Source organism: Pseudorca crassidens, chromosome 20, assembly GCF_039906515.1.
Source record: "Pseudorca crassidens isolate mPseCra1 chromosome 20, mPseCra1.hap1, whole genome shotgun sequence".
NCBI classification, from domain to species: domain Eukaryota; kingdom Metazoa; phylum Chordata; class Mammalia; order Artiodactyla; family Delphinidae; genus Pseudorca; species Pseudorca crassidens.
Genome location: NC_090315.1, coordinates 44397759 through 44418582, shown reverse-complemented (window position 1 = coordinate 44418582; position 20824 = coordinate 44397759). Strand labels below are relative to the sequence as shown.

General features: G+C 40.4%; 1 protein-coding gene and 1 non-coding gene across 4 annotated transcripts in view; one reads left to right on the top strand and one right to left on the bottom strand.

The window, feature by feature from the left end:
- NFATC3 (nuclear factor of activated T cells 3) overlaps positions 1–20824 on the bottom strand; it is a 133847-nt gene that overhangs the window by 3479 nt on the left and 109544 nt on the right. The window contains exon 10 of one of the 3 annotated variants that reach the window (XM_067718541.1): positions 9312–9415. The exons of the other annotated variants lie outside the window; for them this stretch is intronic. Within the exon in view, the coding sequence (XP_067574642.1) occupies positions 9315–9415 (101 nt within the window). The 3' untranslated portion in view covers positions 9312–9314. The remainder of the gene's footprint in view (positions 1–9311; positions 9416–20824) is intronic. 3 annotated transcript variants of the gene reach the window in all.
- On the top strand, positions 12334–12440 carry LOC137215812 (U6 spliceosomal RNA). Its single transcript, XR_010939446.1, has one exon. It is a non-coding gene; the product is annotated as a U6 spliceosomal RNA (small nuclear RNA).

Below are 20824 nucleotides of genomic sequence, written 5' to 3'. Positions count from 1 at the left end.
GTCTTCTGTGAGGTCCAGTGCAAAGAGTTTTAATCTTAAGGAACCAAAATAGACGGGAACACCCCAAATAAGAAACTTTAGTTCTCTCACCATGAGAACTCTTTGCTTTGAAATGAAAATTCTTTGCTTTATCAACTAAAGATTCTATTCTAATTCCACTCCTAGGCATATACTCAAGAGAACTGAAAACATACATCCATATAAAAACTTGTACTCAAATGTTCATACCAGCATTATTCATAATAGCTCCAAAGTGGAAATAACCCAAACGTCTACCATTAATGAATGAATAAACAAAATGTGGTCTATTCCACAAAATGAAATATTATTCAGTCTTAAAAAAAGAATGAAGTTCTAATACATGCTACAACATGGATGAACCTTGAAAACATGCTAAGTGAAAGAAGCCAAACACAAAACATCATATATTGTTTGATTCCATTTATATAAAATGGCCAGAACTGACAGAAAATAAATAGATGGTTGCCAGGAGTAATGGGAAGGAAGGAATGGGGAGTGACTGCTCAGGGGTATGGGGTTTCTATCTGGAGTAATGAAAATGTGTAAAAATTAGATACTGATGATGATTGCACAACTCTATGAATATATTAAAAAACCAATGAACTGTGTATTTTCAAGGATGAATTTTATAGTAATGAATTATATCTCAATACAGCTGTTATAAACAAAAATAGACCAAGACAAAAAAAAAATCTCTATAATTAGCATTTGAAGTGATCATAGACCAAAGGAGACACTAATGATTGTTTAAGAAATCTTCAAGGACTTCTCTGGTGCTGCAGCTGTTAAGAATCCGCCTGCCAATGCAGGGGACACAGGTTCAAGTCCTGGTCCGGGAAGATCCCACATGCCGCGGAGCAACTAAGCCTGTGTGCCACAACGACTGAGCCTGCGCTCTAGAGCCCGCGAGCCACAACTACAGAGCCCATGTGCCACAACTACTGAAGCCCGCGTGCCTAAAGCCTGTGCTCCGCAACAAAAGAAGCCACCACAATGAGAAGCCCATGCACTGCAACAAAGAGTAGCCCCCACTTGCCGTAACTAGAGAGAAAGCACACGTGCAGCAACGGAGACCCAACGCAGCCAAAAAAAAGAAAAAAAGAAAAGATTAAAAAAAGGAAAAGAGGACTTCCCTGGTGGCACAGTGGTTAAGAATCTGCATGCCAATGCAGGGGACACAGGTTCGGGCCCTGGTCCGGGAAGATCCCACACGCCGCGGAGCAACTAAGCCTGTGTCCCACAACTACTGAGCCTACACTCTAGAGCCCACGTGCCACAACTACTGAGCCTGTGTGCCACAACTACTGAAGCCCACGTGCCTAGAGCCTATGCTCCGCAACAAGAGAAGCCACCACAGTGAGAAGCCTGTCCACCGCAACAAAGAGTAGCCCCCACTCGCCACAACTAGATAAAGCCTGTGCAGCAACGAAGACCCAGCGCAGCCAAAAATAAATAAATAAATTTAAAAAAAAGAAAAGAAATGGCTTCAAACCCCTTTAAAAAAATCTTCAAATATTAACATCTAATCTTTTTTTTTTTAAATTAATTAGTTAATTTTTTGGGCTGTGTTGGGTCTTCACTTCTGTGCGAGGGCTTTCTCTAGTTGCGGCGAGCGGGGGCCACTCTTCATCGCGGTGTGCGGGCCTCTCACCGTCGCGGCCTCTCTTGTCGCGGAGCACAGGCTCCAGACGCGCAGGCTCAGTAGCTGTAGCTCACGGGCCCAGTTGCTCCGCGGCATGTGGGATCTTCCTGGACCAGGGCTCGAACCCGTGTCCCCTGAACTGGCAGGCAGAATCTCAACCACTGCGCCACCAGGGAAGCCCCCCATCTAATCTTTTTATTGTTTAGGTAGTTAAGAAAAAAATTCTGCAAACTCATATACTCATCATGGCTATAAGGAGAACGGAACTAACATTCGCTCCACAAATATTTATTGGGTATCCATGGGTTAACTTTACAATCGAAATTTATATCTTATTTCAGTTAAATCTTCACATTATTTTAAGATCACTATTACCCCACTTTACATATCAGTTAACAGAGGCTTTGCCAGTTCACACAATTTTCTTAGTAAATGGTAGAATCAGTTTCAAAACACCTGTTCAACTTCTTGAAGGCCAAAAGATTAGAAGAGCGTGGAAATCATTTAGACAAAGATAATGCAAAGGACCTGGACAAATGTGGTGCTCACAGTGAGTGTGGTGATGGTAAGAAGAGGGAAAGAGGAAAGGATTGATTCGCCACTACCACCAACGTTTTAAGTCTAGGAAGAATAGTACTGTCACTACTGGAAATAAGCTGAGGAGGAATATAGAGGAGGAAGGTGGTAGGTTAGGTCTGGAATTGGATTTGGAAATTAGAACATCCAAATGGAAAAATCCTATGGGTAAGGGACTACACTCAATGGTCAGAGCAAGAAGAGATGTATGTACCTTCTTACTAGAGACCTGGAAGTATGGGAGCAGTTTCATAGTTCCACTGAGGAGCAAAAGGCTGAAGAAAAAGTGGGAGTAGCCTTGTGATCTGATAAGAAAATAGGACCTGGGAGAGCAAATATGTAAGCAAAGGAATGGCCTGGAAATTAGGTTTAGCTTGAATACAGGCTCTACCACTAATTCCATGTGTGTCCTTGGACAAATAACTTCATATATCTAAGACTCCCATTTCCTTAGCTATACAATGATGGTGTTAAACTAATAAGGTCTCTTTAACTGTAGAAGTCTGTGATTTGTCATCAGACCAATTTTCAAGTGGCAGTACTCAGAAGGGCAAAGAAGTGAAGGATAAAAATTTGGCTTGGGCTTCCCTGGTGGCGCAGTGGTTGGGAGTCCGCCTGCCGATACAGGGGGCGCGGGTTCGTGCCCTGGTCCAGGAGGATCCCGCGTGCCGCGGAGCGGCTGGGCCCGTGAGCCATGGCCGCTGGGCCTGCGCGTCCGGAGCCTGTGCTCCGCAACGGGAGAGGCCGCAGCAGTGAGAGGCCCGCGTACCGCAAAAAAAAAAAAAAAAAAAATTTTTTTTAAAAAGTGAGGCAAAGAAGTAGGAGTAGAAGCTAAAGGAATCTAACTACAAAAGGATGAAGATTAAGCAGTGTTGGCTAGCTCTAATAATCACTAATTGAGATCAATTTTTGAAGGTCATTGGTACAGACTTATGAAGGTCTTTGTCAGATAGAGGATGCTTTTCAAGTAAATTTTCCAGGCTAGGATTTATTGACCATTCATGATGGTTTGCAAAGAAGGATAGAATTAATCTAAACTGACTCCTGACTGCTAGAAATAACTCACTGAGATAGTTTCTATGTAAATGAAAACTTATGGGGATACTCTGCATAACAATACATTTTCTCTTCAGTTTCCTCATAAGTATAATGGAGATTTTTAAAAAACCTCTTATATAGTAAATAAAGGGACATAAATAGACAAGGCAGCCTTTGGCACCTCTGTCATAACAAGGGAGCAGTGTTTTCAGTGTAGATTCTATGTGTGGGTCTATGGGGTAGTCTCCTGCTAAGAAAGAGCACAAGGATGGCCCGTGATCTCTGTGCATGGCCTCTAACACTACTCATCGCATTAGATTATCAGTAGGCATCAGTATTACCTGTCTCTTGAATAGCCTGTGAACTCCTGAAGGACAAGGACTTTACTACCGAGGAAACATCAATTTCTAATGACTGAATAAATGGATCATAATCCAGTACAATTACTTGGAAGCTATTTGGAATAGTACCCTGAAAGTTCATTAGGTGGTGGGGTTGGAAAGGGACCAGAGAATGTTATTAAGACTAACACAAGGCATCTGATTTTGATTTTGGCAGTGTCTATTTTAAACAGGTCTCACAGCAGCAGTGGCAAAAAGCCAAATATAGAATCAAGTACCCAGCTCACATTCAAGTCATCTTTCCTGTCGCTTATTCCTTCCAAAGACGGTAACTTCAGAGATGTTCCAGGCTGCCATTAAACACACCTTTTTCAAATCTTGTCTCATTGTTCAAGTTTTAAAACAAGATGATTAAAAATGGTGCTTTATCATCATCGAAAACCATGTGATATATTTTTTTCCTGTGTCTTTATGAGGAAGTCAATGCTTACATTTTCTTGAGGATGAGGGTCTATAACAAACACTATCCACTCACTGACCAAGTACACTTTGATGATAAGGATAAACACATCATTTTCTGAAGAAGTCGGGTGGTGACCTTTATAGCAAAAGCCTGATCGAAGGTATGTTATCTCTGTTCCCCCTTACCAAAGTTCTGCTGTTCTTTTGCCTAGTGTGCGTAACCTCACTTAGTTAAACCAACCTGCAAGGTTCCTGACAGTTCAGGATTTTAAGACTAGGATAAAGCTAAGAAGATTTTCCACAAAGAAGCACTCAAGCCGACTATATTCAAATATACTTTAACATATAATAATCAGAGAGTAGATTTAAGTTCCAAAAGGGCAAGGAACTTGTCTATCTTGTTCTCCATTGACTCCTTAGTGCTTGGTAAATATTGAGTGCTGATTAAAATTATGTGCCAATTGAATCTTTAATGTAATATGGGACTTGGCAAAACAACAACAAAAATTATGCTCAAATAATAGCTACTGAATACGAATTTTAGGCCAGGGAGTCAGAACTGTAACAAAGCAGTCCCTTCACCATCCTTTAGCAATAACTTGAGCACAGTGTGGTATCCAAGCCCACTGCTCTCCTTTGCCCCCTCACTTCACACTTAGCCTGGGGGCTCTGGGCTCTGGCTCCCACCTCTGGGTTCCTAAGATAGCCTTCTAATGTGACTGGCCAAACTTTGTCAACTTGAGCAAATTAAAATTATTACTGGTAAGCAAATCTATAATGTAATTTACATGTAAATCATTAGCAATCTTGATAAATACAGTACTAATTTCTTTTTTTTGCGGTACGCGGGCCTCTCACTGTTGTGGCCTCTCCCGTTGCGGAGCACAAGCTCCAGACACGCAGGCTCAGCGACCATGGCTCACGGGCCCAGCCGCTCCGCGGCATGTGGGATCCTCCCGGACCGGGGCACGAACTTGTGTCCCCTGCATCGGCAGGCAGACTCTCAACCACGGCGCCACCAGGGAAGCCCAGTACTAATTTCTTTAAAAAATTAGTGCTTGCAATTTTCACTTCCTTTTGAATGTATGTATGCATGAATTTATTGATTTATTTAAGTCCTACTCCACAAAGCATGTGAGTTGGCTTTATTTTTTTTTCACGAATTTAAGGTAAAAACATAAGGAGTTGTTTATGCCCCTACTGTACAATTTTATCACTTCCCCCCTATAAAGAGTAAAGTGAATTAAAAGCCTAGAACAAGGGTCAACAGCCCTCAACACCCGTGGTAACAGGTTATGTAGGTCACAGCATTTGGCCTACTTGTGGCAGCTACCGTCCTTGACTCCCATTACCCCAACACCTGGCTTGCCACAACAGAAGTAGTCAGAGCCATCAGCAATATCTGCTGTAAGAAAAAACAAATTTCTTTTTTAATCCAAGAGATGTTCAAATTAACAGTCCACTGTAATGCTATCTGTACACACAAGAATGAGGTGTTTGAGTAACGGCCTCTTATTTAGAGCTATTTCCAATGCTTACGGATTCAGAGTTAGAGCTGGCAAGCATGGTAGGGTATGAAATCTCACCACCAGGTGGAGGGGCAGGGTAACCCAGGGCACTGCCTTTGGAATAGGCGGATGCACATTGTCAAACACACAAAAGTTCAAAGGGCCTTCATAACTAGCATCTGAGCACGTTGATCACTTTTGTAAAGTATTTTTTGGTATAATCAGTCTCCATTTATGTATACTATTTCATTTTAAAGCTGCAATGGACATTCATCAAAGTTTAGCAAATTCATCTTTTCTTCCTTTCCTTACACCCCAAGATTAAAGGTATAATTCATTCTCTGGGTGAACAATTTTATGGAGATATTATTTTTTATAAAATGAAGGCCATATATAAGTATAATCATTTTCTGAATTTCACTTGAAATGAAGAAATAAGAGAAATTTGGAAGTAAAGGAATAGAAATTATTTTAAATGTATGAGAAACTAGTATAACTTTATGGTTTATTACTCTATAAGCACAGTTTCCCTAAGATTTACTTTTAGGTTATTAGATAAGTTATAAGAATACCATCTAAATGAAATACATAAAATACTGAATTCACCTATTTATAGAATGAGCTGAAGAATTAATTTGCATTTATCAAAATCTGATTAATTTGCCTTTTCGAGCTGAAGACAGAAGAAAGTTCCTGAAAACGTAGAAGGTACCTATGGTAGACTGCTAAATGTCCTAATTCAGTCTTCTCTAGTAATTGAGTTTAACTCGTCATGGGGCCACTCAGCTACAGACTACACATTTCCTGGCTTCCCTTCTGTAGCAAGGTATGACCATGTAACTTGCTTTCTCTAATTAAGTGTGAGTAAAAGTGATGTGTGCATCTTCCTCATCACTTGCTCAGTAACCTCTTCCCCTCCTTTTCATACTCCTTGCTTTGGGCTAAGACTCAGTCAACGTGGTGACTCTGCTTTGACAATACCTAAAGAGGTAGAGGAACTAAATGAAACAGGAATCCTGATCTCTGAATTACCGTAAGGTGTGAGAGAAAATTCCAGTGTAGTTAAGCCACTGTATTTTGGGATCTATGTTATAATAACCTAGCTTACATTATTAACAAAAATAAAACTCACCACCATAAAGGTAAGACAGAAAGAATATTCAAGCATTTTAAGCAAGAACCAAGATAACCAGCTTGAGCTCTATCATAACAAGTTTTTAACTAAGTTATTTTATTCTATTCTATTCCATTCCATTCCATTCCATTCTATTCTATTCTATTTTTTGGCTGCGTTGTGCGGTTTGCAGGATCTTAGTTCCCTGACCAGGGATTGAACCCGGGCCCCAGCAGTGAAAGCACCAAGTCCTAACCACTGGACCGCCAGGGAATTCCCTAAGTTATTTTAAGTTTTACACCGAACTCCAGATAGCTTCCAACCATAGGACAGATTGAAAATTACATGCACAATGATCAGAAGATACCCTTCACTTTTAACATTAGATTTAATACTACTAAAGGGAAATTATGACACTTTTTTCCACAACTGACTGAGGGGGAGATCAGTCCTGTTATTAAGGATCCTTTCTTTCTAAGAAACCTCTTATATATGTGATACTATACTAAGTGTCATACAGATCTTTCCTCTAGAAAAAGTTGTAACTCAAAACATTCTACAAACATTAAGTCTCCAGCTGAGTAAACAGTACACAGTTACTTGAAAGTATATTCAAGTATCAGCACGTATGTTTTTGTATCAGTAAAAACTGAAATGTGGGGGGAAAAAAAACCCAAAAACAAAAAACTTATTTTCAACTTAGGTTAAGAGGTGAGATTCTGGGGACTTCCCTGGAGGCGCAGTGGTTAAGAATCCGCCTGCCAATGCAGGGGGCATGGGTTTGAGCCCTGGTCCAGGAAGATCCCACATGCCGCGGAGCAACTAAGCCTGTGAAACACAACTATTGAGCCAGCGCTCTAGAGCCCGCGAGCCACAACTACTGAAGCCCGCGCGCCTAGAACCGAGCTCTGCAACAGGAGAAGCCACCGCAATGAGAAGCCTGCACACTGCAACGAAGAGTAGCTCGCGCTCACCGCAACTAGAGAAAGCCTGCGCACGGCAACAAAGACCCAACACAACCCAAAATAAATAAATTTTAAAAAACGGATGTGGAATTCTGAATTTTAGGCCTATCAGAAGACTGTCCTTTTCCTTATTTTTTTACATTTTGTACATTTTCTCTGAGTAATCTTGTCCATTTCTATATACTGTACTGTTGACTCCCACATCTGTTGTCTCCAGGGCCCAAACCTGAGCTCCAGAGCTGTAAACCCACATGACTCATTCCACACCTATGCTACGAATCCCACATGCTTGCCTCTTCAAGATCTTGCCCCACAAATTTCCTGTACTCTTCTCTTTAATCAATCTACTCACCAACCCTCTCCTCCTGGATTCTTTTCATCATTGCTTAAATATGGGTAAGTCTCTATCTCAAACAAGCAAGTGAGCAAACAAATAAAAACCCTAGACCCCACATGGCCCTCTATATCTAATTTCTTTCTTTCATTGTTTAACATCTTAAAGGAGTTATCTACACTGCCTGCTGTTTCTCTATTCTTACCTCCTGTTCATTCCTTAGTCATCCATTGGTCCCTTCACTCCACAGAAACATTTCTTACCAAGATCACTAGTGACCAAATTGTTGCTTCATACACAAGAAGGGCAGTGGGGTAAACACTGGAAGAAATAAGCTTTAATTTTGGTTCAGCCGTGATGTGACTAGGGCAATTTAATCTTTTTTCAACTGATCTTCTCAACTATGATACAAGGAAATTCATTTAAATCCTTCTATAACTCTCCTGAGAGTTTTATAGATATGTAGATATTTAGTGGCCAATGATGTGAGACCAGGGTAGGCTGGCCCAGCTTCTGGGAGAAGCCAGGGTTTTGGTGCCTTATCAGGAAGCTTTAGTATCCTAAATATAAAGATTTGGGTAGTAGACATGATTTCTAAGTCCCCTTCCAAATCCAAATTCATTAAAATGAAATTCAAATGGCATTTTGAGAACTACAATCTGTATGTTTATAATTTCTACCACAGACTTTCTCAAGTGGCTTTGAGAGTCTTTGAAGAAAGAAGCTGTGTGAGGGAGAGGGAGTGGTATGGTTGCTTGCTGAGGCACAGAGGCCTGAGGCCCAGCCCCCTCCTCACAAGCACTGACTCCTTCCAAATGGAGCCCCAGATGAACTACCAGCGTGCAAACATGGGCCTAAAGGACAGGCTCAAGGGTAAACGATCCAGGTTGCCTCTGGCAAATGGCTAACATTTCCTGCTTTATTTCCATTCCATACTGCCTCACATCAAAACTTAGAGCACCTGACCAGAAATGAGTAGGCTTACACACCTTATCAGCAACCAAATTTACTCCGCATCCAAGCCACAGAATTCATATAGACAGGACTCCCTCTGCTTTGGTTCAATAAATCCAATCAACACTTGACTTTTATTCAATCCCAGACTAAAATTATAAGTGTGAGAGCCTGAGTGTAGTTAAATTTAAAAAGCACTCTTACAGTCAAAGTTTAGTTCCAGAGATAATGAGTGGGCCCCTACCAAGAAGATGCCCATGTATACCCCCTCCTCTGCAGCACATGCAAATCTGGCCACTGCATGCAAATATCAGACTTGGGCAGAAAAACAGTGACACATTTCAATCAACACTCACCCTCTAGATTCTCCAGAAAGGAGGTGGACATGAGAGCTCACTGTGGTTAGGCCATTTCTCTGCTGAACCTGATGGCTGGTGTTCCAAGTCAGACATAAACTGGTCTGTGTCAAAGAAGACAACATCACTACTGAATGGAACAAACCAGAGGGTAACAATCTACTACATGCCCAGCTTGTTTTTTTCTATAATTAAGAGGAATTTAGTTGTCCTTTATCTGTCAATCACTGCATAAAATGGCTCCCCGCATTTTATTAGATAATATAAATATTGAAGTCCAGAGAGTTTAGGTAACGCTGATTTATTTTCTAAATTTAAAAGGGCAGTTATTTTAAAAAGTTACAATGGTGGTTTTCAGTGATTTTAAAGGACAGATTTAGTTTTAAATAAACTAGTTTTTATTAGATTAGATCTATCAGTGGTTCCCAAATACATGTCTGTGGCTACATCACAGTTATCTGGGCACTTAATAAAAAAAATAAACTCCTGGGCTCTACTTCAGAGCACAGAATCAAAATGTCTAAGGGTACGAGCCCAGAACACTATACGCATAGGTAAATTTGTGGGTCATGGAGGAATATTTTTTAAACTGAAGTTCACATCCATTAGCAGGCTATGAAATCAATTCAGCAAGCTGAAATCAGTATTTAAAAAAATAAATAGAACAAAATAGAAGATAAGCTACATTTTTTTAAATAAAGGTTAAGGATTGGCTTGTGAGCCTTTCATGTTAGGTGTGTATGTTTTTTGTGTTTGTTTGTTATGTAATAGATCATGCTATAAAACTTACTTCTTATTGTTAGAAGCTGTCAAAAATGTTGAAAGTCACTGTACTCAAGAAGAGTCACTATTACCAGTTTTGTGATAATCGCTGACACACACAGATGCCCAGTTAAAGAGTCCAAAATACAATGAGGCAAAACCTCCTCCTGTGACCTATAAGGAATTATTTTTGGCCTTTGCTGTACGAATTCAAATAAAAGGACCTAACCTTTTATTAGATTCTAGAAGAATGATTATTTTATCTTGGAAGAGAAGAAACTGTAGTCTCTGTGAACTAATTAATACCCTCCTCTTAGGCAGATAAAAGAGGGAAAACAGGGCTTCCCTGGTGGCGTAGTGGTTGAGAGTCCGCCTGCCGATGCAGGGGACACAGGTTCGTGCCCCGGTCCGGGAGGATCCCACATGCGGCGGAGCGCCTGGGCCCGTGAGCCATGGCCACTGAGCCTGCGCGTCCGGAGCCTGTGCTCAGCAACGGGAGAGGCCACAACAGTGAGAGGCCCGCGTACCGCAAAAAAAAAAAAAAAAAAAAAAAAAAAAGAGGGAAAACAGAGGAGGAGCCAATCTGTTCAAAATGCAGCCTCACTAAAGGGGTCAAAACAAAACACAAAAACCAGAAATCCTTTGTGAATAGGCAAAATTTTTCTGCCTTAAGCTTCTTTATTACTAAATTTGAGATCACTCACCTAGCTTTCAGGGGTGACTTAAGGATTACAGTGTGTATGAAGTATTTTAAAGACTCCAGATATATTGTCAAAAGTCTGCCTTCTGAGGATGCCCAATCTTCACAACTGAGTCCTTCAAAACAGATTCTAAAGTGTAGAACATGTGAGTCCATGTAAATCAGCACATAAATTAGAAGAAAGAAGTCCAGGCCAACAGATGCTGGGGGCTTTTGTGAGTTGTGTGATACAGTGGTAGTTTCAGATTGTGCTTATGGAAACTTGCAGTCCTCGAGACATTTTTCTAGTTCCTTGAAACACTGTTGACAGCTCCAAAAAATACCTGATTTCTCTTCCTATCACAAAAACTTTCACCAGACATTTAAAGAATTAACACTAACCCTTAAACTCTTCCAAAAGATTACAGAGAAGGGAACATTTCCTCTCTCATTCTAGGGCCAGCATTACCCTGATATCAACGCCAGACAAAGACACTACAAGAAAAGAAAACTACAGAACATCTCCTGTGAATATAGATGCAAAAATCCTTAACAAAAGTACTAGCAAACTGAGTTCAGCAGCATACTAAAACGATTATACATCATGACCAAGTGAGATTTATTCCCAGAATGCAAGAATAGTCCAACATACGAAAAATCAATGAATGTAATATAGTATACATTACTAGAATGAAGGGAAAAAAACACATATGATCATCTCAATTAATTCAGAAGTATTTGACAAATTTCAATACTCTTTCAAGATAAAAACACCCAATAAACTAGGAATAGAAAGAAATTTCCTTAACATGTTAAAGACCATATATGAAAAACCCACAGATAACATCATACTCAATGGTTAAAGACTGAAAGCTTTCCGTCTAAGAGCAAGAACATGACAAGGATGTTCACTTTTGCCACTTCTATTCAACACAGTACTGGAAGTTCCAGCCAGAGAGATTAGGCTACAGAAATAAAAGAAAGAGGTAAAATGACCTCTGTTCACAAATGACATGATCCAATACATAGAAAGCTCTGAAGAATCAATATACAAAAAAATGTTAGCACTAATAAATTACAGGATATAAAATCAACACACAAAATTTAGTTGTATTCTATACACTTTTAACGAACAATCTAAAAAGGAAATTTATAAATCAAGTCCATTTACAATACTATTAAAAAGAACAAAATACTTAAAAATTAACCAAGGAGGTGTAAGATTCGTATACTGAAAGCTACACGCTGCTGAAGGAAACAGAAGATCTAAATAAATGGGAAAACATCCCATGTTCAAGACTTCATATTGTTAAGATGATAATACTACCCAAAGCAATGTAGAGATTCAATGCAATCCCTATCAAAATCCCAATAGCGTTTTTGCAGAAACAGAAAAACCCATCCTGAAATTCATATGCAATCTCCAAGGACCCTGAAAAGCCAAAACAGTCTTGAAAAAGAACAAAGATGGAAGACACACTTCCTGATTTCACAACTTACTACAAAGCTACAGTAATCAAAACAGTGTGATACAGGCATAAGGACAGACATACAGACCAAAGGAATAAAATAGCCCAGAAAATGCTCACTTCAGCAGCACATATACTAAAACTGGAATGGTACAGAGAAGATTAGCATGGCCCCTGTGCAAGTATGACACACAAATTCATGAAGCATTCCGTATTTTTAAAGAATCTAAAAAGAGTGGATATATGTATAACTGATTCACTCTTCTGTACAGCAGAAACTAACACAACACCGTGAATCAACTATACTCCAATAAAAATTTAAAAGAGGGCTTCCCTGGTGGCGCAGTGGTTGAGAGTCCTCCTGCTGATGCAGGGGACACGGGTTCGTGCCCCAGTCCGGGAGGATCCCACATGCCACGGAGTGGCTGGGCCCGTGGGCCATGGCCGCTGGGCCTGCGCATCCGGAGCCTGCGCTCTGCAACGGGAGAGGCCGCGACAGTGAGAGGCCCGCGTACCGCAAAAAAAAAAAAAAAAAAAAAATTTAAAAGAAAAATAACCCAGAAACAAACCATGACAATATACAGTCAATTCATTTTCACTTTCAAGCAAGGGTTCTATTGGACATGCAAAAAAAGAATGGAAGCTGGACTCATCCTCCATACCATATACAAAGTTAACTCAAAATGGATCAAAGACCTAAACATAAGAGCTAAAATTATAAAACTCTTAGAAGAAGAAAACATAGGGCAAGTCTTCATGACCTTAAATTGGGCAACAATTTCTTAAGTATGACACTAAAAGCACAGGCAACAAAAGAAAAAATTGATAAACTGGACTTCATCAAAATTAAAAACATCAAAGGATCCTATCAAGAGAGTGAAAAGACAATCCATAGAATGGGAGAAAATATATGCAAATAACTTATTTGATAAGGATTTAATATTCAAAAAATACAAAGAACTCCTACATCTCAACCAGAAAACCAAACTCAACCAAAATAATGGGCAAAATATTTGACTAGACATTTCTCCAGAAAAAATAAACAAATGACCAATAAGCTCATGAAAAGATACCCAAAATCATTAGTCATTAGGGAAATGCAAAATAAAACCACAATGACACCACTTTACACCTATTTAGGATGGCTTTTTTTTTTTTAAATAAACATAAGTGTTGGCAAGGATGTGGAGACACAGGAACCCTCATGCACTGTAAATGTAAAATGGTGCAGCCACTGTGGGAAAAATATTAGTTTGGCAGTTCCTCAAAAAGCTGAAAAAAGAATTCCATTTGGTCCAGCAATTCCACTCCTAGAATACCCAACAGAACTGAAAATAGAGACTCAGATACCTATACTCCAATATTCAAAGCATCACTATTCAAAACAGCCAAACGGTGAAAACAAACCAAATGTCTTTCAACAGATGAATGGACAAACAAAATATGGCATATACATACAATGGAATATTATTCAGCCATAAAAAGGAATGAAATTCTGATCTATGCTTACAACATGGCTGAACCTTGGAAACATCATGCTAAGTGAAATAAGCCAGACACAAAAGGGCAAATGTTGTATTCCACTTATATGAGGTATCTTGAGTAGGGAAAGTTATGGAAATGGAAAGCAGAATAAAGGTTACCACGGGCTGGGTTGTAGGGAGAGAATGGGGAGTTATTGCTTAATGTGTATAGAGTTACTGTTTAGGGTGATGAAAAAGTGGTTGAAATACACAGTGGTGATGGCTACACACTACTGTGAGTGTACTTAATGTCACTGAACCATACACTTAAAATGGTTAAAATGGTAAATTTTATGTTATGTATATTCTACCGAATTTTAAAAATTTCAAAAACAAACTGTGTGGGACTTCCCTGGTGGTCCAGTGGGTAAGGCTCCACACTCCCAATGCAGTGTGCCTAGGATCAATCCCTGGTTGGGGAACTAGATCCTGCATGCCTGCCGCAACGAAGAGCCCGCATGCTGCAACTAAGAGTCCATATGCCACAACTAAAGAAGCCCACATGTTGCAACTAAGCATCCACATGCCACAACTAAAAGATCTCGTGTGCCGCAACTAACACCCGGCACGGCATAAATAAATAAATAAAATAAGTATTAAGGAAAAAAACTGTGCGTTTTCTCATAGGAGAACATTGTATGAAATGACTGAATGAGGTTTTCACAGATCGAACCATTGACTCAAAGCAACACCTGGGGCTTCCCTGGTGGCGCAGTGGTTGGGAGTCTGCCTGCCGATGCAGGGGACACGGTTTCGTGCCCCGGTCCGGGAAGATCCCACATGCTGCGGAGCGGCTGGGCCCATGAGCCATGGCCGCTGAGCCTGCGCGTCCGGAGCCTGTGCTCCGCAACGGGAGAGGCCACAGCAGTGAGAGGCCCGCGTACCGCAAAAAAAAAAAAAAAAAAAAAGCAACACCTGGAGGACTTCTGTAAATCCCTCTTAAAATTTATAAATCTGGGATATGGAATCTGTTCCTTTTTAAAAATTTTTTATTTATTATTTATTTATTTAGGCTGCGCTGGGCCTTAGTTGTGTCATGCAGACACTTAGTTGCAGCATGCATGCAGGATCTAGTTCCCCGATCAGGGATTGAACCCGAGCCCCCTGCATTGGGAGCATGGAGTTTTACCCACTGGACCACTAGGGAAGTCCCAGAATCTGTTCCTTTTATTAAAAAGTTTTGAAAAATTAAATATTTATAAATTATGAAATATGTCTGTGGGAAGATGAGCAAAATTTCCCCACTCGTCCAAGCTGCCTCTTGACCAAGCTGCTTACTTTAGCCACCTTATCGATATATAGGCTTTTCTGGTTTATACAAACAGACAATGATCTGGTGGGTATTAGAAAAGAAAAGCTTTGGAATCGTAGTGTCGTCACTTACTAGATTGGTGACCTAAGGGAAGTTGTTTAACCCTTGTAAATCTGTTTATTTGCTTGTGAATTTGTTTACTTATTTATTCAAAGTCTCCTGAAATATAAGTGTAGGCACTCTGCAACATTTTATAGAAATACAATTATTATTACCTAAATTGATAAAGGCAGGACAATTAAATTATCACTTAATGACCTCATCTAGTCTGGTGGCTTTAACTACCTCCTGCATGCCAACAACCCTCAAATTTATATCTTCAGTCTATAACTCACTTCCAAACTCTAGACTTCAGCCAACTGACTACTTTATATCTCTACTTGAATGTTCAACAGATACCATAAACAAAACACATCCAAAATTGAACACCAGATCTTTCTCCAAAACCTGCTCCATCCAGAGCCTTCCCCATCTTACCTGACAGCAACGCCATCTTTTCAGTTGCTCAGGCAAAACCCCATTGGTGTCATCTTTAACTTCTTTCTCTCACATCTCACATGGAATCTGTCAGGAAATGCTACTGGCTCTACCTTTAAAATACATCAAAAATCAGTCCATCTCTTAGTCCAAACCATCATTTCTGGCCTGGATTACTATAATAGCAACTTAACTGGTCTCCCTGTTTCTGCCCTTGCCTCTCTACCCAGCAGCCAGAGTGACCCTGTTAAAACCTGTATCAGGGGCTTCCCTGATAGCGCAGTGGTTAAGAATCAGCCTGCCTCGCAGTGGTTAAGAATCCGCCTGCCAATGCAGGGAACATGGGTTCAAACCCTGATCTGGGAAGATCCTACATGCTGCGGAGCAATTGAGCCCATGCGCCACAACTACTGAGCCTGCACTCTAGAGCCCTCGTTGCACAACTACTGAGCCCACATGCCACAACTACTGAAGCCCATGCACCTAGAGCCCATGCTCCACAACAAGAGAAGCCACCACAATGAGAAGCCCGCGCACCGCAACGAAGAGTAGCCCCTACTCGATGCAACTAAAGAAAGCCTGCATGCAGCAACGAAAACCTAATGTAGCCCAAAAAAACAACAGTAATTCTTAAAAAAAAAAGAATCCACCTGACAGTGCAGGGGACATGGGTTCGAGCCCTGGTCCGGGGAGATCCCACATGCCATGGAGCAACTAAGCCCGTGTGCCACAACTACTGAAGCCCATGTGCCTAGAGCCTGTGCTCTACAAGAGACGCCACCACAATGAGAAGCCCATGCACCGCAATGAAGAGTAGCCACTCCTCGCCACAACTAGAGAAGGCCCGCGCCCGCAATGAAGACCCAATAAAGCCAAAAATAAATAAATTAAAAAAAAAAAAAAACCTGTATCAGATCATGATGACTCTTCTGTTCAAAACTCTACAACAAAGGCCTACAAGACCCTATGTAAGAGTTCTTAAAAGTGTGATCAAGGACATGTGGGGTTCCCTGAGGACTTTTAAGGGAGTCTTCGAGGTCAAAATTCTTCTTATAATAATACCAAATTTTTTTGCCTTTTTCATTATCATTCTCTCCTGAGTTTACAGTGGAGTTTTCCACTCGGAAACAAATTGTATGTGACGACTTCATTGCTGTGATGGGTGATGGAAAGTGTCTGTGTATTCTTTTTTTTTTGGTACGCGGGCCTCTCACTGTTGTGGCCCCTCCCATTGCGGAGCACAGGCTCCGGACGCGCAGGCTCAGCGACCATGGCTCACGGGCCCAGCCGCTCCGCAGCATGTGGGATCTTCCCAGACCGGGGCACGAACCCGCGTCCCCTGCATCGGCAGGCGTACTCTCAACCACTGCACCACCAGGGAAGCCCATGTCTGTGTATTCTTGTTTTCAAAAGTTCTCAGTTTTAACTTCTAATACAAATAAAAACTGATACATACAAACCACCTAAATAAAAGTTCTTGGGGATCCTCAAAAATTTTTAAGATTATAAAGGAGTCCTGAGAAAGTCTCTTCAGCAAGTGGTGCTGGGAAAGTTGGACAACTGCATGTAAATCAATGAAGTTGATTTACACACCCTCACACCATGTACAAAAATAAACTCAAAATGGCTTAAAGACTTAAACATGAGACATGACACCATAAAACTCCTAGAAGAGAGCATAGGAAAAACATTCTCTGACATAATACCAATGTTTTCTTAGGTCAGTCTCACAAGGCAATAGAAATAAAAACAAAAATAAACAAATGGGACTTAATCAAACTTACAAGCTTTTGCACAGCTGAGGAAACCATTAAAAAAAAAAAACAACGAAAAGACAACCTACGGAATGGGAGAAAACATTTGCAAATGATATGACAGACAAGGGCTTAATTTCCAAAACATATAAACAGCTCATACAACTCAACAACAAAAAACCAAACAACCCAATCAAAAAATGGGCAGGGGCCTCCCTGGTGGCGCAGTGGTTGAGAGTCCACCTGCCGATGCAGGGGACATGGGTTCGTGCCGTGCCCCGGTCCAGGAAGATCCCACATGCCGCGGAGCGGCTGGGCCCGTGAGCCATGGCTGCTGAGCCTGCGCGTCCGGAGCCTGTGCTCCGCAGCGGGAGAGGCCACAACAGTGAGAGGCCCGCGTACCACAAAAAAAAAAAGGGCAGAAAACACATGGGCATGCTAACAGATGCTCAACATCACTAATTATTGGAGAGATGCAAATCAAAACTACAATGAGGTACCACCTCACACTGGTCAGAATGGCCCTCATTAAAAAGTCTACAAATAAATGCTGGAGAGGGTATGGAGAAAAGGGAACTACACTGTTGGTGGGAATGTAAGTTGGTACAGCCACTATGGAAAACAGTATGAAGATTCCTCAGAAAACTAAAAATAGAATTACCATATGATCCAGCAATCCCACTCCTGGGAATATACCCAGACAAAACTATAATTCAAAAAGATACGTGCACCCCTATGTTCATAGCAGCACTGTTCACAATAGCCAAAACATGGAAATAACCTAAATGTCCACTGACAGATGAATGGATAAAGAAGATGTGGTACATATATACAATGGAATACAACTCAGACATAAAAAAGAATGAAATAATGCCATTTGCAGCAACATGGGTGCAACTAGAGAGTATCATACTAAGTGAAGTAAGTCAGAGAAAGAGAAATATCACATGATATCACTTACATGTGGAATATAAAATATGGCACAAATGAACTTATCCACAAAACAGAAACTGACTCATAGACATAGAAAACAGACTTGTGTTTGCCAAGGGGGGCGGGGGGAAGGAGAGGGATGGACTGGGAGTTTGGGTTTGGTAGATGCAAACTATTATGTTTAGAATGGATAAACAACAAGGTCCTAATGTATAGCACAAGGAACTATATTCAATATCCTGTGATAAACCATAATGGAAAAGCATATAAAAAAGAATGTTTATGTGTGTATAACTGAGTCACTTTGCTGTACAGCAGAGATTTGCACAACACTGTAAATCAACTATACTTCAATTAAAAAAAAAAAAAAAAGGAGTCCTGAGACCAAAAAGTTTGAGAACTGTTGCCCTACACGTTTGGCTCCCCATTACCTCCTTGACCACATCTCCTACTACTTTCCCTCTAGATACCTCATATTCCAGCCACACTGGCCTCGTTGCCATTCCTCAATAAGCCAGACATGCTCTTACCTTAGGGTCTTTCCTCTGCTTGTCCCTTTGGCCTAGAATACTCTTCCCCCAGGTATCTACATTGGTAATTTCCTCATCTTCAAGGTTTTTTCGTCTCATCTTCAAGTTTTTGATCAAATGTTACCTCATCAATGAGGTTTATTTACTGTATTTAAAATTGTACAGACTTCCCTGGTGGCACAGCAGTTAAGAATCTGCCTGCCAATGCAGGGGACACAGGTTCGATCTCTGCTCCAGGAAGATCCCACACACCGCAGAGCAGCTAAGCCCGTGTGCCACAACTACTGAGCCTGTGTGCCACAACTACTGAAGCTCACGAGCCTAGAGCTCGTGCTCTACAACAAGAGAAGCCACTGCAATGAGAAGCCCGCGCACCACAACGAAGAGTATCCCCTTCTCGCCCCAACTAGAGGAAGCCCTCACGCAGCAACAAAGACCCAACACAGCCAAAAAAATAAATAAATAAAAAATAAGTAAATAAAATATTTTTGTCCCTGTGAATGGGTCATTTCCAAAGGAACTCAGAAACAGGATAAGAATTTTAAAACAGAATACATCTTTAGACACTGGCTTTGTATCTTACACTTGACAGACATCAGAAAGTTACTATGTTTATTGTGTTTATAGAAGTGAGATTATATAAAGTAATCAACGATAGTTATTTCAGAAGCCACTAAACACGTGCAAGACAATCTAAATTTCAGACAGACCTGGATTCAAATGCCAGTCCCAGTGTCTGTGGTCATATAACACTGTGCTTAAACTCTCTCAGCCACATCTCTGAAAATAAGGTTAATAATTCACTTTTTACAGATTGTTGGGAAGAACTAATGAGCTACTAGCAAAGTGCCTACCACAGTGTTCAAAAAAAAAGTTTTATTATCAAGAAACAGTAACCATAATTCATTATTATTATTTTTAGATTGTAAAACATTTATCACATACATCCAGGTTTCAAAGATGTTAACATGTCTGAAATAAAAAGTGCCCAATAGAATCAATGAAATACATACTATAAATAGTGTTGGGGCAACCAGTGAAGTATTTAAAAACTAAATTTAGATCCCACCCTCAATACCTTACAACTCAGTGTCTTATACTCCAATAAAGTCTAGGTTAAATAAAAAATTTAAATATTAACAGTAAGATCATTCAAGTCCTAGAGGAAAATATAAGTGGGAACTTTGTATAACACTGGGGTGAGATAAGCCTTTCTAAACAAGATTCCCAAAGCACAGATCAAAAAGAAATGCTGTGGAGCAACTGAGGCCGTGCGCCACAACTACTGCGCCTGCGCTCTAGAGCCCATGAGCCACAACTACTGAGCCCATGTGCCACAACTACTGAAGCCCATGTGCCTACAGCCCGTGCTCCACAACAAGAGAAGCCACCACAATGAGAAGCCCGCGCACCACAACGAAGAGTAGCTCCCACTCACTGCAACTAGAGAAAAGCCCTCGCGCAGCAATGAAGACCCAATGCAGCCAAAAATAAAAACAAACAAAAAAACAGAAATCAAAAAGAAAAGATATATTAGGTTGGACCACCTAAATATTTTACATTTCTATAGACCAAAACACTATTTTAAAAACTGGTAAACAAACGAACTGGCAAAATATATATGCAATACATGTGAGACAGAAAATTAATTCATTAATTATTTTTAAATACACTTTTTGAAGTGAATTTATTTTGAAGACTTCTGATATGCTGTGATATGCTGGCTATTTACTGGTAACCTCTCTTGGATTTTTCCCAGTTTATGTATAAATTTTAGTGTCAAGTTGATTCAAGGAAAAAATTTTGTTCATATACAATATAACTAATTTGTGCCATGTAAGATAACACAGACACACCTGACATGAGAAATAAAAGGTCTTCTCAAATGCTTGCTCTTGCTTCACTGGGTCTAAAAATTAAATTTTCTTATTATATGTCCAAGAGTGGTTGTGTCTAAGGTCCTGAATCCCCATCATGATCCATTCTGCATAAGCCATGATCCAAAGCCTACATGGGTATTATTTGTGGGACTTTTTGCCTCTGGAATTATCCATCATAAATATGTTTGAGGCTG